The sequence below is a fragment of the Ostrea edulis genome, chromosome 2 (genome assembly GCF_947568905.1).
Source record: "Ostrea edulis chromosome 2, xbOstEdul1.1, whole genome shotgun sequence".
In the NCBI taxonomy this organism is placed as follows: Eukaryota; Metazoa; Mollusca; class Bivalvia; order Ostreida; family Ostreidae; genus Ostrea; species Ostrea edulis.
In genome coordinates this window covers 86,289,815-86,315,465 of record NC_079165.1, presented here as the reverse complement: position 1 = coordinate 86,315,465, position 25,651 = coordinate 86,289,815, and the positions used below count along the sequence as shown (strand labels likewise).

At 36.7% G+C, this 25,651-nt stretch overlaps 1 protein-coding gene across 4 annotated transcripts in view; it reads right to left on the bottom strand.

Annotated features, from left to right (window-relative positions):
* Window positions 1–2,472: 2,472 nt before the first annotated feature.
* Window positions 2,473–25,651, bottom strand: part of LOC125681718 (uncharacterized) — a 37,460-nt gene continuing 14,281 nt past the window's right edge. For all 4 annotated transcript variants that reach the window (XM_048921905.2, XM_048921917.2, XM_048921911.2 and 1 more), the window contains 25 exons: window positions 24,299–25,616; window positions 23,826–23,996; window positions 22,037–22,212; window positions 20,398–20,532; window positions 20,099–20,289; window positions 17,705–17,894; window positions 16,511–16,626; window positions 14,789–14,906; window positions 13,396–13,569; window positions 12,630–12,662; window positions 12,199–12,381; window positions 11,641–11,808; window positions 11,064–11,246; window positions 10,003–10,103; window positions 9,663–9,789; window positions 8,538–8,734; window positions 8,334–8,424; window positions 8,059–8,254; window positions 7,769–7,950; window positions 7,364–7,516; window positions 7,105–7,241; window positions 5,999–6,141; window positions 5,348–5,445; window positions 3,251–3,392; window positions 2,473–3,146 (listed from right to left, as the gene is read on the bottom strand). In XM_048921905.2, coding sequence (XP_048777862.2) covers window positions 3,079–3,146; window positions 3,251–3,392; window positions 5,348–5,445; window positions 5,999–6,141; window positions 7,105–7,241; window positions 7,364–7,516; window positions 7,769–7,950; window positions 8,059–8,254; window positions 8,334–8,424; window positions 8,538–8,734; window positions 9,663–9,789; window positions 10,003–10,103; window positions 11,064–11,246; window positions 11,641–11,808; window positions 12,199–12,381; window positions 12,630–12,662; window positions 13,396–13,569; window positions 14,789–14,906; window positions 16,511–16,626; window positions 17,705–17,894; window positions 20,099–20,289; window positions 20,398–20,532; window positions 22,037–22,212; window positions 23,826–23,996; window positions 24,299–25,616 — 4,791 coding nt within the window. In that variant the 3' untranslated portion in view covers window positions 2,473–3,078. The remainder of the gene's footprint in view (window positions 3,147–3,250; window positions 3,393–5,347; window positions 5,446–5,998; window positions 6,142–7,104; window positions 7,242–7,363; window positions 7,517–7,768; window positions 7,951–8,058; window positions 8,255–8,333; window positions 8,425–8,537; window positions 8,735–9,662; window positions 9,790–10,002; window positions 10,104–11,063; window positions 11,247–11,640; window positions 11,809–12,198; window positions 12,382–12,629; window positions 12,663–13,395; window positions 13,570–14,788; window positions 14,907–16,510; window positions 16,627–17,704; window positions 17,895–20,098; window positions 20,290–20,397; window positions 20,533–22,036; window positions 22,213–23,825; window positions 23,997–24,298; window positions 25,617–25,651) is intronic.

Here is a 25,651-nt window from a genome sequence, read left to right as displayed (position 1 = left end):
CGTGTCACAGCAGGTGTGGCACGATAAAGATCCTTCCCTGTTCAAAGGCCGTAAGCGCCGAGCATAGGCCTAAATTTTTCAGCCCTTCGCCGGCAGTGGTGACGTTTCCATATGAGTGAAATATTCTCGAGAGGGACGTTAAACAATATACAATCAATCATATGTTTCTTTTCCTATAATTGTCCAGTTCGCATTCGTTAATGCCCGGTGGACACGAGTCACGACCGGACTACTACCGGACATGCAGCGGGTCAACAAAAGATGTACTGGACACCAACCGCATGTTTGTGGACAAGAAACGCATGAAACGGTTGTCAAACGGAGGTCCACAGGACCGGTACAAGTCCATTCGTCTAACGTTGAAAGAACGTTATATCAGTTTCTCATGCGTCCCACATTCGTTTAACCCGGTACTTGTCCTTTATTCAGACGGTAATGCGTTCGGGAATCTCTTCAGATTCAGACAGAATTTCTACTTATGAATCTTCAACGATCTGATATTCCCCAGTCAAAGGGAGGAAATGGCGTGTGTGTGTGTGGGGGGGGGGGGGGGGGGGGGTTGTAGCCTTTCCCCGTGCCCTGCTTTTACCCTTCCCAACTTTCGTAGACCTTCCTTTTGAAGGCATCATGGAGATACATTGTATGTCCGCGGGGATGATAAGTCTGAAAAGATATATATCCGTTTTGTCAGTCACGTGGTCGTTACACGTCCGTTCGTCTAACGTTTAAAAAACGTTATATCAGTTTCTCATGCGCCCCATATTCGGTTAACCCGGTACTTGTCCGTTATTAAGACGGTGATGTCCATTAATCAACTGTTAATTGTTCAGTGCGTGTCCAGTAATCATGTGGTTCTTATGCGTTTCATACTCTTCATACACCAATCTCAGGAGCTCCGAACAGCGGCAAGAACGACTTTCATCAACAGATACCAACGGATAGTTTTTGCTCCACCACTAAAGCCTTGGGGTGGAAAAGCCCTGCAATTTATAATTTATCTCACCCTTGACCCCAAAATGCTTCATATCAAATTTGCATAAAAGAAAATGGAATGGTAGTTATCAATAAGATAAAATGTTCAACTGTGAAAACATTTAATCACTGACCATTTTGCAACCACCCTGATAACACAACCCGTATCCCTGGGATATCGAAATTTACAATTTTAGTAAAGGACTCCCTCTTCATTCTAAACATCCGTTTAGTTTCAATTTAGTATCAATACTATTAAACAAGGGTTTACAAGGTTTTTAAACAAAGTCGTCCACTTCTGCTTCATACTTAGATATTTTATTGAAAATAGATACATGTGTATTAACGGTAAACAACAACTCAACTTTATGACAATTGGGATGATTTCAGCTTCTCTATTGTTAACTTCCCATATTTATGTAGCAATATTCCATTATCACCTGCATATGGTGTTCATATCTCTCAACTGATTCGAAACGCAAGAGCGTGTTCTGCGTATGATCAGTTTTTTAATCGAGGCAGGTTACTGACAAACAAGTTGATGGTGCTGGGGTTTCAGCATTCTCGTTTAAAGTCAGCATTTCGCAAATTATATGGTCGTTATAACAATCTACTTTGCCAATACAACCTATCATTGGGTCAAATGCTGTCTAATTTGTTTCATATCGACTGTTAAGCCGTTCTTGGCACACTGATTTTACTAAGGATAACTCTGATTAACTTATCAAGATATAGGGCGGGTGTGATTGGTCGTCAGGGAATGCTTATTCCTACTAGACATCTGATCCCACCTCTGATATATCCAATGATCCGTGTTTGCATAAACATGACATAAGGACTATAGTATATACCAATTTTGGCCCTGCCCTGGAGTAAAAACTTCTCCCCTGGGGATTATTAATTTTACAGTTTTGATAGAGGTTTTCTACTGTACATCACAGGCACTTGGGACATGAATCATTTCACCCCCTCCTGTTATCTTTTCTAATCTGGAATACAGTTATTTTTTCTACTCATGTTTTGTAAATATGCATTACAGATCATCCGCAACTGTTATTTTTCGTTCGTCTCTTAGTAAAAATCACGTTATCAGTATAATCATCGCGTAATCTGGTGTAAGAATTACTTTTGGGGTATATAAGGGTAAAGTAAAACAGATTATCTAAAAGAAATATGACAGATAAACTGAGAAATGTATACGTATTTATGAATTCATGTCATCTTTAAACAAGAAAATCTATCTTTATGTATATATGTGTCAAATTTTATCAAACTTTGATCACTGTGACGAGATGCTTTTTAAAAAGAATTGATATTTTATTTTGTTAATGCATAACTTTAAAAGGTGGATTGCGGATTGTTCTTTTTTTCTGCAAGATTTTATCAAATTCTGATAGTAACTGTAGGAGACAGTATCTCTTCACGGACGAACAGTTGGATGACAGACAATTCACCAATACACAATTCAGACGATTAGTAATCAACAAATCATAACCGACATTGATGAAAAGAAGTAACTTTATTAAACAGTCTGCAGATTGTTTTAACATTTACAGATTTTGCATACTTTGTACGAATTGCTTTATTTTGTTTATGCAATAATATTCAAGTCGATTGCAACAACCAGAATGTTTATAAAAAGGCTGTGTCGAATTATCTCAGTCTTCACCAGCTATAAAAATCATAGACCAAGGATTAATCTTTAATATTGATTTGTAATCAATGGAAATATACAAAAATAAGGGGGAAATGAAATAAAATAAGAAAAAAGATGTATAAAAGCAACAACAAATTCTAATATCAATATCGCAAATGTGAGATTCTTTTTGGTGGATATTTCTTGGATATTTATCTTCCAACAAACGAGCTTTGGTAACCAGTAGTCATTCCTATGACAACTGCCAGCAGTTTAGCCACTTGATATCATACCGACACTTGCTTCGTCATATAGAAAATAACTGAAAACATTTGTACGTACAACACTAACAATGTAACGTTAGTAAAATATGGAATACTAAGTAACAATTAAAACGATGGTATTAAAACAACGATCAACAAGAAATATCACAGATATCAGTCACTGGTATTCACTGGGGCTATTTTCATTTAGAGGATCATCGCCAACAACACAGACAGCGTGACGGCCAACCACGTGATCCGAACGCTACGGTCCGCTAAAAAGATCAAGTAAAAACATGTCAAAACATTCCAATAGTTACTGTGGTTATGTCTTATTCAGAATATCAACTATCCACGAACAACGGAAGTGTATTCTTACCTCCACTAGGGGTGGTGAAGGTGGTTCCTGCAGCAGTCTCTAACGCCGACAGCTGTGAAGAATCGAGGGTGGATCTTTGAGTGGTGGTCGTAGCTTGTGCTTGGGCGGCACTAAAGGACCCCAGCTGAGTGGCACTAAAACCCTTCACATATGAATAAATAAATAAATAATTTAAAATGATGAAATATATTTGATTTTCTCCTGGGAGTTGGCATTTCCGTTATCGTATGTTATGGTAGAACACCCATCCGTTATTGACGGAAAAGCCGTGTTTGTTGCTTTGACCTACTTCCGGAGAATACGGAGGTCGGGGTATAGCTAGAATAATCTAACGGTGTCTCGGGGCAGGCCTTCGCCACAGTTAGAATGCCTCCCATATATACGTAATGTAGTAGAAAATTGCAGAATCGCTCAGAAATCATTTTAAATTCACCAAATAATAAATACTTCAATCTAAAGCTTGAATTGGATGCAAGTAACCTCATTATCACTGTAAAATAACATAAAAAGAATATTGTAAATTGAACCTTTTCGAATTGACTGCCATTTTACCGGAAACTGTCATCGGAACACCCTACAGTTTTCGAAAACGAATGCTCAATGAATAACCATGAAACGTACCTTTTTGCAAAGAGCTTTAAGACAAAAAAGTACGATGACCAATGGACACATAATTACACTGTAGAATTCAAAGATAAACCGGCAGAAATAATCTCTGCAGTGGTAGAGGGAAAGCTTGTGTTTGCCAGTGCAATTTGGTTAATCGAATTCTTTGAATTAGGCCTATTAAAAGCAATTTTAATCAAAAGAAGAATTTTAAACCTTCATATTAATTTAATTTGACATTACAGCGTTGACTTAACGTATGTTTCTTAATTCACGGCGGTTGTGTGTTTTGGTTTTTTTTTTTTTTTTTTGTTGAAACTATAAAATTTCCAATAAAATAACGGCGTAGTAACATTTTCCATAAAAGGCCATATCTCCATATTTGTGAGCGTAGCGCTTACGCAATGACAAGTTCCGGTAAAGTGGAATCTGTACACAGTGAAATTAAAACTTGTAGGTTTTAGTTCGCCTCCTCCGTTAATTAGAATGAAATTAATGGCGAGTCATTTGTAATGGTAACTATTTTGGTTGTCAATAATACATGTATGTGACGTGATTTTACCGAAAGATGTACTGAGTGTAATCTTCATTTTACTGCATTTCGGGTGTACATCCGGTACCCATTGTATCGTTAAACCGGGTATGTAGGACATTATCATTGTATCGTTAAACCGGGTATGTAGGACATTATCATTGTATCGTTAAACCGGGCATGTAGGACATTATTATTATATACTTTCAATTTCATCTCTTCTTTTTTCTTTAAAAGTTTGCGGGCATATATCACACGATATATGCCCGGAAACATTCCGGCCCGCAAACATTACGTCACAATCAAATTTCTACGCCGTTAATTTTCAAATTTTTCGTGTTTTTCATCTTTTACTCAGTTAAACCGATAAAGTTATTGTTAAAAATAAAATTATTGTTAGTTTCTAAATGAAATTGAAAGTATATAATAAAAAGGTTATAGACTTTGTATGGGAAATATGACGACCTCGTTTTTTGTCGCGAACGGACCTCGCAAGCTCGGTCCGTCTACGCTTAAAAAAACTCGGTCGTCATATTTTCCCATACAAAGTCTATAACCTATAATCATTGTATCGTTAAACCGGGTATGCAGGATATTATCATTGTATCGTTAAAACGGGCATGTAGCACATTATCATTGTATCGTTAAACCGGGTATGTAGGACATTATCATTGTATCGATAAACCTGGTATGTAGGACATTATCATTGTATCGTTAAACCGGGTATGCAGGACATTACCATTGTATCGTTAAACCGGGTATGTAGGACATTATCATTGTATCGATAAACTGGGTATGCAGGACATTACCATTGTATCGTTAAACCGGGTATGCAGGACATGATCACTTTAACGATGTACGTCCGGTACCCATTGTATCGTTAAAACGGGTATGTAGGACATTATCACTTTAACGATAGAACATACTATCTAGCCGGAATGATTCTTTGGCCTACTTACGGAGAATATTGAGGACGGGATGATGGTCACGTGAGAGGCCAGTATCTCATCTATTTGGGCCTCTGTTAGTGTGATAATTTCGGTCTTGCTTAAGCCTCCTGGTGAAGAAAAAAAAAGAACATTAACATCCTATACACTTCACAAAGTCTATAATTCAATACTGAATCCCAGAATTTCAATTTCCGATGTATTCTTCAATATTACATGTTTAAATCTCTTTGTAATGGTGATGTCAAAGATCACGGTTAACGATAATACGGTAAAGATCCGCACTCTAGAACCGTGAAACTGGCCTAATTTTTGCTCTACATCCATCATAGATGAAGATGTCATCTGTACATGGGTGATCTGGGGGTTTTTTTTCACTGGGGCCTAAACTACAAACAGTAAATCCTATGAAAACTACAAACACTAAATCCTATGAAAAGAACTGATTTGTTCTTCATGCCGTTTTGGCAAACGTTCAGCCATTTTACGACAGAAAAAAGTTATCTTACGAATGTGAAAAGCTTATCTTAGCGATGTGGATGTTTGTCTGCGTGGAAAGCTTATTTTGCCAATATGAGTGGGTTATTTTTCCAATAATACTACTAAGGTGGACAGTATCTTACCAAGGTGGAATTTATTTTACCAATATGAATATCATCTTACCAATATGGGCTCCAACGCTGGTGATTTGAATGCTTGTCCAGTTGTATACAGTAGAACCGTACACGGACTTGGCATGGGTCGCAAACTCAACCATCTGTGTGTCGCTGCAACTCGTCACCTCACCAATCTTGTCCGCAGACTCCCTATAATGCATTGAATAAAATGAAGTGCTTAGTCCACAAAACTCCGTTATAGTCTTATATTATCAGGAATTCAGTATACAAGACTTTCTGTAATTAAATGTATATCATCAAGGGTTCTGTCAACAAAATTCCCCGTATTTTGATGTATATTATCAAAAGTTAGTACCCAATGACCCCTGTAATTTATTGTATACTATCAATGTTTCAGTACAGAAAACTTCTGTAATTCATGGTAAACTGCCAAAGGCTCAGCATACATAACTGTCTGTAATTTGTTGTAAAATGTGAAAAATTTAGAACATAAAAACTAACTGTAATTGATTTGTTGTAGACTATTAAAAGTTAAATACACAAAGCTCCCCTAATTTATTGTAAAGTGTCAAAAGTTAAATACACAAAACTCCCTCTGATTTGTTGTAAAATGTCAAGGGTTCAATACACAACATTCCATGTAATTTATTGTAGTGTCAGATTAAGTTCCGCAGATTTCCAATAATTTATTGTGTTTTATTAAACGTTCAATGCACACAATTCCCTGAAATGTATTGTATCTGTATTAGTTATTTCCCCTTTTTCATTGTAGAAGGTTCCGCTCGTTGAACACTGTTCAGGTCAGTAATTTGTCTACCAGATGGTCAAAATATAGATATCAGTAATTTGTCTACCAGATGGTCAAAATATAGAGATACCCTATTATGAGATCCTTCCCATTATGCTGAAATAAGAAAGTGTTTTTGCTATCACAACTTGTCAACATGTTTTGCTTTAATGTCCCATAGCAGTAGCAGTGTTTACTAAACCATGCTGTATAGAGTGAGGAAACAGTCAACAGTGTACACTATGATAATGTCCAGCAGATTTTTATGGTCGTAAAACTAGTGGATTGTTTTCTGATGATTGGTCATGACTACAAGAAGTATCAATAAATAATGCATCTGCTATTGTTGAGAGTAAAAGACATACTCGTAGATTGAGGTCGTAATCTGCTGGATTTGACTCGTTGACATAGCGCAGGTCATGTGACCAAGTGACCGGAGCTCTGATGAAGTAATGGTAGAAATGGCACTTGATTTGCTCCATTTGCCAAATATTGTGGTTTTCTGCAAAAAAACAATGAATTATATATAAATATTGATAAACCAAGAAACACTCCTATTTTCTTGGATTAATTTAACTGTGATGGCGAGTTTTGATGGCGTAAGATGTAGAACAGGTGACAAACCTGAGAGTCATCCCATCCGTCGAAGGCACCTAACTGTGCGATGTCGTCATAAGTGAACTGCATCGTATTGAGCTCTGATGATGTCAAACCCTGGAGGATAGAGCCCAGACTTTGTATGGTGGAGGTGGTCCATGTGCTTGGAGTGCTATACACCTGGAAATTAACAAAACAACTTTACTTGGAGGTCTACAAGTGCAGACAAGATGAGTTAAATTATAAAGTGGATTATCAGTATCATACAAGGAAAATATTTGTAAAATATTTGCAATTAGAGCTTACACAGATGAATTAATAAATCCTAAGCATTTGATTAAAAGAAAGGAAATAATTCAGTATACCGTGCATTTTCTAGATAATTCACACCATACGATGGTGCTAAATATCGTCTACAAAAATAGCGCTTACTCCGGTTCTTTTGGCGACCTCAGCTAGAGTTTGTTTCTGTTCGGTGCTGTAGTCGGAGGGGGTTCCCAGCAAGCTGGCACACTGGGTGAATTCTGAGTCCTGGATTCCTGATAGCTGTGACGTCGTCAGAGAACTAAGCATGGAAGATCCCAGGGCAGTTAGCTGGGAGCACGTGAGTGAGGCTAAAAAATGTGATAGCATTGAATGTTGATTAATTAATTTTACTGATAGAGATGCGGATTAAGCATTCATCACATCCATGTCTTTAGTATCAGATTATCAAGTGATACCTGTGCTTCTTTTCCTACGTCTGGCAGAGCTACAGTCTTGAATGGCGGCGCTGATATACTTCTTCATTTCCGTTTTGATGTCATCAAGTTCTTCTTTACATTCTTTAAACAGTCCAGCCTTTTTAAGAGTTTTCTTTATGACCTTTCTCCTCTTTAGACTTTTACCAATGGCAGATATAGTGTCACAAAGCCCGGTCTGAATATAATTTATATTTATTTAAGAAAGGTACTTTTTGAGATTATTTTATTTCAAGTTTAACGTGACTAGTACTCACCACACCGGAGAAATCTGTGCTTTCCAGGCAAACAGTCCAGCCTTTGAGTTTGGTGATAATATCTGTACTTTTCAAAGTGCTACTTCCTTTTCTGTAATAGGTTTATCAACCAATGAAAGGAAAATCATATAAGAAATCATATTACAATTGAATGGCATTTACTATTCAATCTTACTGACATTGGTATTACATGCCAAGACTCACACTACTCGAAATCTGTCGACATATTTTTTCATTGTGTCCCAGCAGGTGAAATCCTCTTCACTATCAGAGAGACTACTAATTACGGCCTCTGTTGCTGATTGGTCCATTTTAGAAATTTCTGTATCGCCCAGCAGCTGCACGCAGCCTCCCATGCTGTTTATTTGTGATTCTGTGATGGTAGCACTCGTAACCTGAAGCTGTGTAAAGAAGACATCGGTTGTAAGCCCTCTTATCACGCAAAAGTACTTTTTCCAGGTTCGTAACACGGGTTCAGAAAAACGATATGAACTCGTAGCACAGGTTCATAATTATGCAAATTAAGTAGGTCAATCATTCATGCGCCACATAAACAAATCAACATGTCATTCTTTCAAATTGTTTTAAAACACTGACGGTAAAAGACCTTGTTTTGTCACCAAAGTTATTCCAAGAGGATTTTGTGTCTTTTGTGAAGTGAAAATAATTTTTATAACTTTCTTCAAACTGTGACGTAGCGACGACGTCACAATCGAATTGAAAGCAAAAAATATATGCTTTTAATGATAGTTGCGGGATAAATAGAATCTTACACTCGTGCTTATGACATATGAAATTCGTTACCGGATTTGAATATTTTCCTCGCCAAGGCTCGGGAAATATTAAATCCTCTAACGACTTTCATATCCCACAAGCCCTCGTTCAAGATCCTCTATCTATTTTTCAAACGGAAGAGACGATAGGGGGTGCTATTCGTTTCTTCTCTACCTTTCCGTTCGTTCCTCAGAATGTGTAATCTGTTCTGTTTCATGATCTGCACTTTTACACTTTAATGTATTGATATTATAACATGGAGAAGGACAATGCAAAAGACCAGTCATGATTCGACCCCAGACCTCTGAATACCTGACCAGATGATCTACCACCTGAGTTATCTGTTGTCGGCGATGGAATCTGCCTCACCACAATAGATTGATATAAAACCTGACATGAAGCTTTAAAATGAATAGTTTCAGATCAAATTTCACTTTTCTTTATCTCACTTAAAGTAGTGGATCTTTTCGTACAATTTCTTTTGTCATTTGAGGACATGAAATGTTTTAGCAATAATCTCAAAATCTTGTCAACCCACGTGGCCAAGCTACATACGCATTCAGTGATGTATTCCTTGATCTCGGTTTTCCTGTCCTTTCCATCCAGCAGGGAGAAGTCAGCAGAACACATCTTTGCAGAGATATCTGCACAGCTTCCTTGAAAACTGTTGAGCGTTGTTTTGCTGAAAGAGAAAACCATCAGTGCTATGTAATTCAGACGACAAGATGACTCCTTCATTCAAGCTGTTTCAAACACAACCAAATTCATTGGACTCTGCAGACAAATGAGATTATAAAATCTGTATTTATTAAATCTGCAAAGTTTAATTCACTAGTTGATATTTCGATATGATGGTAAGTGAAGATTATATTTACCCTTTTCTAGAAAATCGTACCTGAAGCAAGCAAGTGCATTTCCGGAAAGCGTGGAGGCATCTGACATTTCCACACCGGAAGAGGAAAGACAGGTTTGCAATTTGCTACAGACGTAGTCATACTGAAATACGGACGGAAGTTCGATTTAACTTTTATAATTAAAATGAAATGAAAACAATTACAGTTGTGTAATTAATAGAAAGAGTAAACTTAACGAATAATTTAGGGTGGATCCAGATTTTTTTTTCAAAAGGGGTACGACCCAAATTTGTACCTTTCCGCCCAAAGAGGATAAGGAACCAAAAGTGACAGAACTGAACTTTTATGTTAGAAATGTTTAACGTAGGGGGAGAGGTAGGGGTGGAGGAGGTTGTAACCCCCATACCTCAACCTCTCTAGATCGGCCACTACAGTGATCAATCTAACTAATCCTATAAAGAGAGAAAATGTAACATTGTTTGTAAAATTATACGCATTTATATTGTCTAGAGTAATTGTCCCCATTTGTCCCAGTGTAATGTTGTACAAGTAAGACTTACTCATGCAAGTGGTTTTTGTTTATTTTGCATCCAAGAACTTGCCCAGATAGAAAACATCACAGATGATTTCTAACAAATATTTGTAAAGTAACTCGTTACTCCGTTTACCTGATCAGTATATAGGACTGACAGTGGGTCTACAGGGAATGCTTCCTCTTCTTATGTACCTGATTTCACCTCTGATATGTCTGAGGTTTCGTATTTATCATACTCCCAATTTCGTATTCTTTATATGATTTATAATACTAAATGAGTGTTCGCTATTTTCTCGTCTTTTTTAATCAAATGCAGAGTGTTATTTTACGTCATTAGCTTGACATGACAGAAGTAAGACGGTTAATGTATTTGAACCCACGACCAATGTTAATGGCAAGGTAATAAGAAGGTTTCTGTATGGCATTCCATAATACACGTAAAACGTAAAACATTATTACACAATAATTATGAAAGATACTTTAAATCTTTACAATTTTCACTGTTCATTTTTCTAATTTGCCCCGGATGTTTATACACTGCTATACAGTGTTCGTGTTTCTTCCCACCTTCTCAGCTGTTATCGTCTTTGATTCAACGATCTTGGAAAAGACAGATGAACAGTTGCTATCATTTGGAACAGTGTCAAAAAACGTCTTGGGGGCAGCGCCAACCATTGGTAGCATATTGGACACAGTTGTGGGGTCCAGTTGAGTCCCACTCTTCTGACATTTCGACATCAAACTCTTACTCTGCAGGAAGAGAGAAACAGTGCAAGACGAGGATGTTTGTTACACTTCATTTCTGAATTTGCAAACAATTGTCAACATTGATCTTTATATTACTTTTCCCTGTTATCCATGTTGGAGTACAACGCCCTATTTCCTTATTTTTCTGAAGTTCTACACAAAAGATGACAACCTTTTTGTTGTCATTTACATGATTTTGCAATTTTCCGTATATTTGTCTGTATTTTATATGCAATTATGTTGTAGTTTCAATTCCTCATTTTTTTATATTTTGATAAATGTCTAATTTGATTCTTTCCAGAGGAGATACGGGTTTTTTAAGAAGAAGCAGTCATTAGAACTTCTGTAGAAACGATGACACAGAGTCACCAGGATTTCTCACTTGGACAGTACTCACCATCTTTTCAGGAAGATCAGCTGTCATTGCCTCTGACCCGCAGAAGGATTGCAGCTGGGCAGGTGGCAAATCCTCAATGGTTTTCACCGGAACGAATGCCAGCATTTCTTTAGACGATTTCAACATTATTGTTTTTAAGGATCTTGCGAGATTAGAAGTGTCTATACTCTAAAAATATAAACAAATTAATGCTTTATGTTACATATGTTCGCGACATTTAAAAATAAATGTCATTTTTAAAAATATATGAGCGTTTGAACTGCGAGGCTTAACGCCTGCATACGTTACGAAGCTCAGTTCATGAAAAGAATGCCGGTGTGTAGTGTTGCAGTTCATACCCTCACGTATTTTCAAACATGAAACTCATTTTCATTTCTACATTCTCCTTTCATTTCTGCCCGAATTCAAGCCGTTGAAATAGACTTACTATTTATTCAAGATTTATACGTACATTTTTAACAACTTCGATGCATTCATAAGAAAATGGCTGCCATTAAAATTTGCAAAGATCCAACTTAAATTAAATATTCTTGAATACCTGAGTAAATAATATCTTACCGCAATAATGGCCGCCGATTTAACAGAGGGAGGTACTTTATCCTCTGCCTCCAGATTCTTGCACGTCTCCAGGATCGTCGACACTGTATCCTCGGACATCCGGCCTTTGAACGACGAAAGGACGTCTGCTCCATTGCGGACAATCAACACGGCATTATCCTTTACTTGTGCGTCCGTTGTCAGCTGTAGAATTATAAAACTGAGATATGGTCGTGTTTCACACAGTGACGCGTTAGCAGCATTATAATCTTTTAAACTCAAAATGCATCGTTTTAGAGCATGTCCGTAACAACGGTTGTGGGAGGGGGAAAACTCGAAAATGTTCTGATAAGCCAACGAAATTGGATAAAAAAGAAAAAGAGAGAAGTATATAAAAGAATTGGGACTGCCCCTGACCCTCCGCAGTCTATGGGTTTGCATGAAATACTTACGTTCGACCTTATGTGTTCCATAGCTTTGAAACTCTGAAATGAAATGAAACAAGTTCATTCAATATCACACTTCAAATAACAATGTTCTGAATACGACAATAGCAACGCCTAGCCCCAACATTTAAGCACCCGACAATTTCAAAGTCCAAAACAGTCTTTAAATGGAGTAAAGAATATGTTTTTAAAAAACTTTTCAGATTGTCTGGATGTCAATTTTTGTTGCAGTCTTCTGTACAGCAATCTAGATATATCTTGTCAACTTACATGTAACCTTTTTCACGCTTTTGGCAACATCAGTCTTTTTTCTTTACGCATTCATCAAGCACCCATATGATATCAAACAACTCGGGAAAATAATGAATTGTGAGCATTGCACAGAAAGCTATAGTAATTTTAGTTTGTTTCATAATGATCATAGTAATTTAGTTTGTTTTATAATAATTATATCAATTTTAGTTTGTTTTATCATCATATTGTTTTACGAAGGTACCATCGCTAGACTTTTTAACCAATGTCCTTTCTTCAGTTCACAAGTGAGTCCTTTGACAACTTTGCATGCATGAATTGAAGTGAGTTTGTTAAATGAGACCTTTTTCTAATTTGTAACGAATTGTTAAGTCTGCTCTTTATCAGTTTGTTAAGTGTGTCTTTAATTGGGTCTGAATACCCAAATCAAAGTGAGATTGTTGGCTCTGTACACCCGAGTTGAGGTGAGATTGTTTATTCTGTATACCTGAGTTGAGGTGAGTTTGTTTTTTCTGCATACCTGAGTTGAGGTAAGTTTGGTGGCGTTGACAGTGCCTTTGGATATCTCTGCTATCAGGTCATCATCTGTCAACGCGTCGGCGACCACAGAGGGGTCGTACTTCAGGAAACAATCCCTGTCTGCCGTTTGGTCGAGTACTCCCTTTTCTCTCAATATATCCATGACATCACTTGTCTGAAAGTTTACAGCTATGAATCAGTCCATATCCTAGTTTTCCCTCTTAACGACCATTACATACGGTTTTCGTTTCTGTGACAATTTACTGAGGCGTTTTAAATAAAACTGTTTTTGTGTTAATGGTCATTAAATATACTAGCCAAAGTCTACTATATATGAACATCAAAGAAAGCAGTGCGTGTGATGACAATTTTTTTCAGAAGCAACAGAAGTTTTACATATTTGAATCAAACTCATCTTGATTTAGACAAACTTGCTGTTGGTTCCAGCTATTCTTACAACATTATGTATGTCGTTCTAACTCAATCCATTAATAACGTAATGCTCATTACGTAATGCTCATTTATAACAGATATAGATTGTTATATCAAGTAAAAGATTCTATTATGTACAATTGTACAAATGTTGTTCGGTACAACAGCACACTCTCTTTCTTCTTTTGAAGAAACTTTGTCTTTTTCATTGTATGGAGTGTCATCTTCACAAGTCAAAGTTTATTGATTCGTTACCTCGCACTAACCCTCGACATCAGTCGCTATATAAAAGTTGGGCTCGTTCTGATTGTTTCCCGAAAAGTGTGGGAACCAATGAAAATGCGGTTCTATTTATAACAACGCAAAGCGAGAGATTCAAATAAAAGCACGTGCATTGATACCTATAGTTATGGCTATTTCAATCGTTTCAGCAATATTGTCTGTAGCAAAAATGTTTCCAAACTTGATCTACTATCAATAAACGTAATTAGTGGTGTAAATATTACAATTGCACATGTTCATCAATATAGTAGTATGAGATCACGTCATTTATATCCATGTACACCATAACAAGATGCAGCGATTTATAATAGTGGATTGCGTGATGGTCTAATGAGCCCAATTTTTATATAGCGACTGATGTCAAGGGTTAGTGCAAGATAACGAATCAATAACCCTGGACTGGTGAAGATGGGAGTGTCAATGTTTTATTTGATAGTTTCAATAAACCGATTTCCGGATATTCCAGTACATATTTACTTTAATTAACATTCTTGTATACTATTTCCGGATATTCCAGTACATATTTACTTTAATTAACATTCTTGTATACTATTTCCGGATATTCCAGTACATATTTACTTTAATTAACATTCTTGTATACTATTTCCGGATATTCCAGTACATATTTACTTTAATTAACATTCTTGTATACTATTTCCGAATACGCTAGATGTACCCACCTGTTCTTCGTCAAATCTGTCTCCGGACATCACATTGTCTGTGCATATCAGCTCTTTGACTTTCGTTAATGTCGCGCCGTTCATGGATTTCATCGTGGACTTGGAGACTGGTAAATATCTGTAGATTTAAACGATTTACAACCTTACATGTGCTTTTTCTAATTGTGAAATACTTATGAATGGCTTGAATAGGGAACTTGGGCATTTAATAACGTATCAAGTCCTGATAACGTGACCTGTACCTTTTATCAAATGTTGTTGGATCATAAATTGTTGTACCATTGAAATCTCGTTAAATTTTAATTTATTGTTTTTGGTTGTTTTTTTTTTCATTTTTCTATAAAAGCAATGTAACTGTAATATATATAGTTTTCAACTCCATTTCCTAATATTGGTGTATTTCACTTTCAACTTCATGAAATTAGGAAATCTTAAGAGATATTTTTATTTATCAAATTATTTTCTGATATTTGTACATGCTTGTCCGTATAGTGTTTCTATATTTTTCTAGTGGTTGTGTGCTTCGTATGTGAATATCTAATTTCTTAAAGACAAACTTTCAAAAATCATTTTTGTCCCATTCTATTTTTCGATCACCTAAAGATCCAGCTGCAGGAGAAGTTACATAAGTTTACACTCAGGGCCGTAGCAGTGAGGGCTCTTTATTATGATCACGCCTATAGTAAAACGGGATCCTCGTTATCAGGGCATATATGTATCCGAAAGACCTGTAACTTTCATTTCTCATACTGGGCGCTTCCTATGTTACGTCACTTCCTATGTTACGTCACTCTCCTGTGTTACGTTTCTTGGGTTTGACGCGGCTCTGGTACTGAGAATAAGCTTCGTTGAGATCTTGATATTTGGATGGACGCCTTTGTCGAATCTCGTTGTAGTTCATCATGATTCATATTTGGAAATTCACATTCAACTTCAGCTGGTTCTAGTAATTAATGTGCACTTACGTGGCACGGCCGTTCGCTTCAGATAAATGACTGCAAGTTTAAACTAACTCTCAATCACTATTAATTCTGCAATGCATACCGTCTAGGTATGAAAAACCCAAAATAATTTTGCGTTCAAACGAAGACTCCCATGGCGTAATTATTTATCTCCTGATATTGAAAAGTTCCTACAGTCTGTTTTTGTTTATTAGTGATATACAGTAGGTATGGACAGTTTTTACATTACAAAGTGAGCATCAGAACTATTAAGCTAATGTGACCAGTATCCGAATTTTGCATGCATATTTCTATGCATAGCTTTAAGCTCCTCCATCACTTATTCCGGGAGCATGCAATGAACAAACTTGAAACGATCCTGTATGGAGTTTGTATTCCTACGAGTTACTATTTCAAATATTCGTCATCAGAAATTGTTTACACCCGTTCAGCTGATCACTTAGTTATCTTGCATTGGGGACATGATTCTTCAGTTGATCATTCTTGAATCTCCATTTGCTGAGAATGTTGATAGCATAGTCAACTGTGTCTTAAGAATATTATATAAAAAACGCTACACGGACATACACCATAAATGAAAAAGAAAAAACCCAGATTTCTGGTGATTGCGACAGCCGTCTGACCTCTTTCTTTTTTAATGTATTCTTTGTTTGATTCTTAAATTCTCATGGTGTCAGTATCTGTTTTAAATAAAAATATGGAGTGTTTCCTTTTTATGAATTACTGAGTGGTGTTTTAACTGATTCTTTACACTACTTACGTGGACAGCGTACTCTTGTCCATAGCGGAGTAATCTACGTTCAGATCGGCCAGAGCCTCGGTTTTCAAAATATTCCAGTCTTGAGATTGTTCGCCTGTCGGTGTAAATTCTGCAATCTGGAACACATGGACAAATGAACGGAGAATAGAAAACTGTGTATTAATACTTGCACATTTTTGTTCATGACCCGTATTTGTTATCTAATTAGTAACATGACTCGTTTCATAAAACGTTTTCCATTTAGCAGTGCGGAAGGGGACTCATCCGGGTAAGCATGACACCTATCCCACCCCCACTCCCTAATGAGGCGTGTCTGTTTTGCTCTTTTGTTTAAAGTTTTAGTTGCCAATGCTCCCAATTCTGATTTCTGGATTCGTTTTGTGAATTAGTTCGCATTGTGATTTCCAGTTTGCGAGTAGGTATAGATGAAAATAATGTTGATGGCCATGAGTTAACAAAGTCGGTGACAACTGTTAACGATTACCTGAGAGAGAGAGAGAGAGAGAGAGAGAGAGAGATATGAAAATTTGGAAGAACAACTTTCTATGCGTAAAGGATAGTGACTGAGGAAAAAGAAAAAGCTTTTGGTACTTTATGTAATGCACGTGTATATATCATGCCTGGAGCTAGAGATAATCTGACGAAATTTGTAAAATCGGGAAAATAATGCTTCGGCATAAAACCCCTCTAAATTACTGTCGCAAATGTTTTACATTGCCATCTGATCTCAGGAGTAAAGTTACCAAAGCAGACACATTTTCGTCTAATTTTCTAGCAGAACATCATCAATTTGTGTCTTGCTTCAAAGCCCCCGCCCCCCCCCCCCCCCCCCCCCTTCTACAAATTCAAATTGTGTCTCGGTAACTTACAAGGCTCCTTTGCAGTAAATTAGTGCACAATACAGACATTGCTGTTGTATGATGCTGCTTGAAATATAAACACCCATCTGTTAAAGGGTATGACGTTTAGCGTAGATTTGATTTGTGACGCGTATTTCATGAATGATTTGTAATACATGTACATGTGCTTTGGATGGCCATGATTTCAAGACTTTTTAATCGATGGAAAAAGTAATTAAAATGATCAAATCAAATATTGGCCCTGGGTCACACTTTTTACACATTTTATCAGTATAATACTAGCGAGATATAAAACATTATACGAGTGAACTGAATAAGAACAATAATATCTTACTCTTGATTGGTTACAGAACTTTGTAACGAACTTTGGTGCCAGACTACAATTCCTGACCACACTGAAGAAATCCCGATCGCAGGCATATGCAGTCTTGCTGCTCAGATAGGAGTTTAAGCGGTTTCGGAATAGATCTTTCGAAATATCGTCAATGTTTGGTTTGCTGCACAATTGTTTAATGGACTCGGCCCTGCAAATAAATGCATTCATTTTAGAACAAACGATATTAAAACCAACAAGAAAAACAGCGCACATAAAATGAGAAAACCAACAAAACTGAAGAAAATGACGTTTATCACTTGCATGAGCAGGTGCTTTTCCAACCCGCCTCCATATCTTATGACAACGGGGATATAACACTACTTGAGGATGCTTGCGTTCTAATTTCAGACATTGTACCTTTGCAGTACTTAAGAATATTTTCGTGAAAATATCGTTAAATACTGCATACAAGGTAATTTTAGTGTCGGAAATTTTAAGCATATTTTTCTTTTAAAAAGCATAATTTTGAATATCAAGTCTTCATTTTTTGGTACATTTTCATCTAATAATTGAATCGTTCATAGTATTATTAGACATTTAGAGTTTGCATATTTGACAAATTGTCCTCATCCGCCTAATAGGCCAATATTTCCAGAGCTTCAAATTGACTCAATATATGGCTCCTCTATGCAATATTTACCACTCTTATTTTGCAATATTGACCACTATTATTTTGCGATATTTACCATTCTTATTGTGCAATATCTACCATTCTTATTGTGCAATACTGACCATTCTTTTTGTGCAATATTGACCACTCTTATTGTGCAATATTTAACACTCGTATTGTGCAATATTGACCATTCTTATTGTGCAATATTGACCACTATTATTGTGCAATATTTACCATTCTTATTAAGCAATATTTACCACTCTTGTGCAATATTTACCACTATTATTGTGCAATATTTGCCATTCTTATCGTGCAATATCTATCATTCTTATTGTGCAATATTGACCATTCTTTTTGTGCAATATTGACCACTCTTATTGTGCAATATTTAACACTCTTATTGTGCAATATTGACCATTCTTATTGTGCAATATTGACCACTATTATTGTGCAATATTTACCATTCTTATTAAGCAATATTTACCACTCTTGTGCAATATTTACCACTATTATTGTGCAATATTTGCCATTCTTATCGTGCAATATCTATCATTCTTATTGTGCAATATTGACCATTCTTTTTGTGCAATATTGACCACTCTTATTGTGCAATATTTAACACTCTTATTGTGCAATATTGACCATTCTTATTGTGCAATATTGACCACTATTATTGTGCAATGTTTACCATTCTTATTAAGCAATATTTACCACTCTTGTGCAATATTTACCACTATTATTGTGCAATATTTGCCATTCTTATCGTGCAATATCTATCATTCTTATTGTGCAATATTGACCATTCTTTTTGTGCAATATTGACCACTCTTATTGTGCAATATTTAACACTCTTATTGTGCAATATTGACCATTCTTATTGTGCAATATTGACCACTATTATTGTGCAATATTTACCATTCTTATTAAGCAATATTTACCACTCTTGTGCAATATTTACCACTATTATTGTGCAATATTTACCATTCTTATTGTGTAATATCTACCATTATTATTATTACCTAGCTCGGGAAACATAATACCTCATCAGAATGCTGCTGATCATATTACAAATGGTCTCGAGAATATTTTAAAGAAATATATCATTGTATTTTTTATAAGTATCAAAACTAATATTATGGCCCCGGATATCTGAATGTAGATTGCATATCAAAAATGACACATGGATCCTCGGGGCACTTAATTTTTTATCCTTATATATCTATAGAAAAATTTAAATCCTACTGTGGTCTCACCCAGACCCGGGGGTCATAATTTGAACAAACTAGGAGGATTTTACATACTAATTTGACATATTGCAATATAGCGTGGTTCTTAATAAGAATTCAAAGATTCTCAAAACATATAACTATACACGGTATATTAGTGGTCATCATTTAAACAAATTTGAATTTCAACTCTACAGAAGAAAGTTTTCTCCCTTGTTTTAACTTTCCGGCTGAGGGGTTATTTTCATCATTTCCCAATATTTCCCTCATGGAAGGAACTTAGCTTTTCATTTGATCAAATTAAAAAAAAATAACTTATGCCTGATTTGTTTGACCCAGCAGTTCTAAAAAAAATTTGAAAAGTTGCAGAACGTAGGCAAAGACAGACAAACAATTCAAATGGCTCGTCTATGGAGCAAGAAACTTTATGTTATGTTCAAATATTCCTGAGAGAGAGAGAGAGAGAGAGAGAGAGAGAGATTCACATTATCTAGGGAGAAATATATATCTTACGATAGCAAGGTGTCCAGGGTGGCATCGGTGACGTCCTTGAGACATACAGCTTTATCCAGCAGACAGTCTTGTGCATTGTCTATCACGAACTGCCATTTACTCATTGGTACATCACACTGCCCTGCCATATACGCTTTACACACAGATTCATCGAAGTAGGCCGCGTCCACTGCTCCTGATTGTCTTGCATCCTATACATAAACCAAGTATATTCAATATTTCGTTATGTATTTCGTTTTTTTCCATATACCTTTCGACAGAATTGGTGTGAAAGTGACTCGGACATAAATAGGGGATACCTTGAACTCTTGTTCGAGGTTGAATGCCTTCATATGGTCTTGGATTAGACAGCTCCTGGTGAGAGTCGCTGCTTTAGCCAAATACAACTTTTGTTTGGTGGAGCCGTGTTGTGCTACGTTAGCAAGTAAAGTCATCTGTAAAAGATAGGATATGATTTAACAAAACGTAGTTTGATTAATTGATTGTATATTGTTTAACGTCCCACTCGAGAATTTTTCACTCATATGGAGACGTCACCACTGCCGGTGGACTGCAAAATTTAGGCCTATGCTTGGCATTCACGGCCTTTGGAGGGATCTTTATCGTACCTCACCCAAAAGACCGCCCCATTTAGTTGCCTCTCACGACAAGCAAGGGGTAGTGAGGACCTACTCTAACCCGGATCTTCACGGGATAAAACGTGCTTTCCGTGCTTTGAAGTGCTTTCTCAAACGAAGCTTTTGAAAGATAATGTATTGCATTATCAAGTAAACGTTTGCCGCAAAGATCGAAGTATCATCCCAATCAATGTAAAGAGTTTAACAGGGATTGAAAATATGGAAACTCGGATTAAATTCTACGAACTGTGATTTAATGTGTAATTAGCTCTGAATTGTAGTTTGGACAATGGATTTGAGCAGCATTCTGTTTTTAAATGGCCGATTACTTATTTTATTCACCCAACAAAGGCTATCGATTTCGAATGCAGGTAAAGTACATGTATCTTGTTTTCCTTTCCACGCAGGAGACGTTAATAAACATGCCATCGATAACAAACAAATATTGTAATAAAATCGATCTAAAAGGTTCAATGAATTAAGATGAATCCTTTAATTAATTTGACTTAAAATTTTCCACAATTCGATTATTTATTCCTCTATCATTTACAATATTTACAGATTACTTTGTTTACATTAAAGGGAAAGCGGAAGTGCTTTGTCATGGCGTCAGTGTACTTGACTAAGAATTCATATCTTTTACGGAGCGATCGTTGAGACGAGCAAAGACCTTTAACGTATTGCAACACGATTTTACTATTCATTTAACGTCGGAAATATAACACAGTTGATGTAAACATTGTGACATCATTATTAACTGGGATTTTTTTTCTTTCAAACCAAGCAATTATCAACAACAACAAAACCTACGAAGGTATGAGGAGGCTTGACCGGAATTGAAAACCAATTGTTATTCTTTCGCAATGATTTTTTTTATCTTATCTACAGGTTTGTTAATACCGCAGTGACGGCGACATTTTTCAAGAGCACTATGGGTAGTCCTCGTCATTTTTCAGCTGATGAAGAGAAGATTATGTGACTCAAATGTGTAGTCATGGGAGTTGTTTAGAAGTTTTATGCAACAGATCTTTAAGATCTTGCTTAGCTACGAATGTGCTTAAAAATTTACGTACAGTGTACATCCGTATAAGAAAATACTTAGAAATGCTATAAGTATACGACTCCAGGTTTCTATGTACCCTATAAAACGAGTTTTCTTTCATATACTTTCCAGAATTTTGATCGACGATGAAAAAATTAACCAGTACTAGTATATACTTGTCTAACTTAGAGATTCTGAAACATGACCAGATTTTAAAAGACAAGCCATCTATCTTACTAGAGGGACTAATAACTAAACCAAATACGAAAAATCACCTACATTGGAAACAGCGAAAACCTCCACAGGAAGACGTTCCACTTCGTCATCAGATACTGATGTCGGGTTAGTTAAGAATTGCTTGGACTTCTCCTTGGTGCTGTTATCCATACTAATCCATTTTCTTAGGTACTTTGCCAGTCTCGAACATGTTCCAATTTCAGCGGTTGCGTCGAATACTTTGAAAAAATTACAATGGAGAAAATGAAGGAAACACAAGACTGAATTAAACTATTCATGAAAACAAAGTAATAATATATATGGGTCTTACTACTGTATGAATGCTAACTAGAAAATGGTGTGTGTGAAATTTATCGCCCCAACGTGAACCATGCCACGGGGCCCCCGAAACTGGTTGCAAACAATATTGTGATTTTTTTTTTTTAAAGAAAAACTGAAATAATATGCATTCATGGTGTGACCGTTGGACAGAGCGATGTATGTAATGGCCATTGTCGTGTTCCAAGTGATAATCATAATTCAGTTAAATGGGATAAGTTAGAAATAGAGACACCCATTTATTTGAAATATATAATATGTTTTACGGCGTGAACGTGTTTGAGGGCGAAGTAAAAAGTATTGGTATTAGTATGTATATCCATAACAGGATAAAACAAATTCCCAACTTATCCAGACACAGACAGCTGTCAAAGCATCTTCATCATCTTGTTACACGACCTAAGACATTTGATCCGCCTATTTCTTGAACGCGGGAAATACAACGCAGTTGATATAAAAAGTGCATTTTGACGTCATATTTTGCGTCGGTGTTTTCCGTGTTTAACATAGTTACAAACATAGGAAACTTGGTACAATCGAGGAGTGATTATAGGCCCATTATTGAGAAAATGTAGTTTGCATTCTATTACAGACTTTTTGTAAGGTCTCAGAACGACGTGAAGTTGGGTAGACGAGATTCAATATGGTGAAATACATATCCTCGCGCTTGTGTTCGAATCTAAGCCATTTTGACCAAAATGTTCAAGTTCCATAGGAATAGTTAATTTTTCATAAGTTTTTCACATTTTTCCTTTTATATATATATATATATATATATATATATCACTGTACTCTTTTTGTAAATATCGAATTGGGAATATATACATTGCATTGTGACGTCACATTTAGCTTTAATAATTTTTTCTTTCAACCAAAGAATTAAACGACAACTATACTTCCTGTTTGCAATTTTAAAAACCGATGAAAATAAGCAAAACCAGCAAATTTAGATTGGTGAAAAAGTATCGGTGATAATTTTTATTTAGAGAAACTCAACTCGTTCATCTACTTAATTGTATCACTGGTTTGCTAAACACTGTGAATATGTAATTATAGCATAATGCATTTGGAACAAATTGAGTGTTTAAATTTCGAATTGCACGCCAGAGTCTTGTATTTGTGGCAGTCAAAGCTCGAATAACTGTTAATTTAAAAGCAACTAAAGAACATACAATGTAATACTATGCAAAATTAAGTAAATAAATAAACAATATGGCAGCGTCTACAAGGCTTACAGAATTTTTAGTGAATATATATAGATATTATTTTCATTCTTTTGCCGATTTTGACTTTTTACTTTAACATACATGTTACATGTTCCTTTAGAGCCTTCCTTCGCGGACGGGCCTTTGACCCGTCCGAGCTTTCCTCGATAAAAAATGACACATTTCCATTTTCAACTATTTCATATGAATTTCTCATTTTAAAGTGTCAATAATAGGCATATATTACACTCTGCGAACTTTCAAAATATTGTGATATCAAATAAAGCTATTCTACATAATTTCCTTACTAGCAGCTGCTGTTGTGTCATTCAGGGCTTTCATCATCGTGGCATTTCCAGCAAAGCTTCGACAACCCAGAAAGTTCCCATATTTGTCATAGGAATAGCAGTCTGTAGTCAGCTTGTCATTGTAACATGTGGAACAATTCTGGGGACATCTGATACCCTCCACCCCGGCATCTGTCATCAACAGAGAGATCGACATACAAGAACAGTACATTACAAAATTCCAGTCTCTCTACTCCGGCATCTGTCATCGACAGATAGATTGATATACAAGTACAATATACATGTATTACAAGATTCAAGTCCTTTTTCATAAGTTTGTACTTTATGCAATGCAAATTTAGTCATCAAGACTGAAGAGATCAGATAATATAAAAAGAAATGTGTAGGTCGAAAAAATGAACGTATGTATGAACATTTGGCCTAAGATATTGCTTTTAAGAGAATATTTCTAGATCTAGTTCTATTCTACTTACCACATCCACTGAAGGATGCAGGAGCATATCCTACAGGCGGGTTCTCACTAGTAGGTGAACTGGCCGTAGTTGGTAAACGTCGAACGTCTGACGTCATGCTGATAGGCATGGACCGAGAAACACTTACGCTTACCATGGAGCTAGACCTAACTCCGCTCGGCATTACAGTTGGTGTATTTCCAGTTGACAAAGAAATGGGTCTTGTTCCGCTGGGCATTGTTGGACTTCCACTGGACATGGGGCTTGACCTGTGACCACTTAAGGTAGGCATACTTCCGGTTGGTGAAGAAAAGGATCCAGTTCGACTTGGCATGGTTGGACTTCCACTGGACATGGGGCTTGACCTGTGACCACTTAAGGTAGGCATACTTCCGGTTGGTGAAGAAAAGGATCCAATTCTACTTGGCATGGTTGAACTTCCACTGGGCATGGGGCTTGACCTGTGACCACTTAAGGTAGGCATACTTCCGGTTGGTGAAGAGAAGGATCCAGTTCTACTTGGCATTGTTGAACTTCCACTGGGCATGGGGCTTGACCTGTGACCACTTAAGGTAGGCATACTTCCGGTTGGTGAAGAGAAGGATCCAGTTCTACTTGGCATTGTTGAACTTCCACTGGGCATGGGGTTTGACCTGTGACCACTTAAGGTAGGCATACTTCCGGTTGGTGAAGAAAAGGATCCAGTTCTACTTGGCATGGTTGGACTTCCACTGGGCATGGGGCTTGACCTTTGACCACTTAAGGTAGGCATACTTCCGGTTGGTGAAGAAAAGGATCCAGTTCTACTTGGCATGGTTGGACTTCCACTGGGCATGGGACTTGACCTGTGACCACTTAGGGTAGGCATACTTCCGGTTGGTGAAGAAAAGGATCCAGTTCTATTTGGCATTGTTGAACTTCCACTGGGCATGGGGCTTGACCTGTGACCACTTAAGGTAGGCATACTTCCGGTTGGTGAAGAAAAGGATCCAGTTCTACTTGGCATGGTTGGACTTCCACTGGGCATGGGGCTTGACCTGTGTCCACTTAGGGTAGGCATACTTCCGGTTGGTGAAGAAAAGGATCCAGTTCTACTTGGCATTGTTGGACTTCCACTGGGCATTGGGCTTGATCTGTATCCACTTAGGGTAGGCATACTTCCAGTTGGTAAACTCACCATGTAGTCTCTACAGTTGCTTTGTGAAATATACGCAAGACAGACAGTCGCAGTGGTGTTTATGAATTGCCAGATATCAGGAGATGAGCAGTTACGTAGAAGATAATTGCAGACCTCTAGTTCGAAGATAGAGGAATCTACTTCGCCCTTTGTTTCACTACTCTGAAAAGAACAAACAAATGTTTTGGATGATAGTA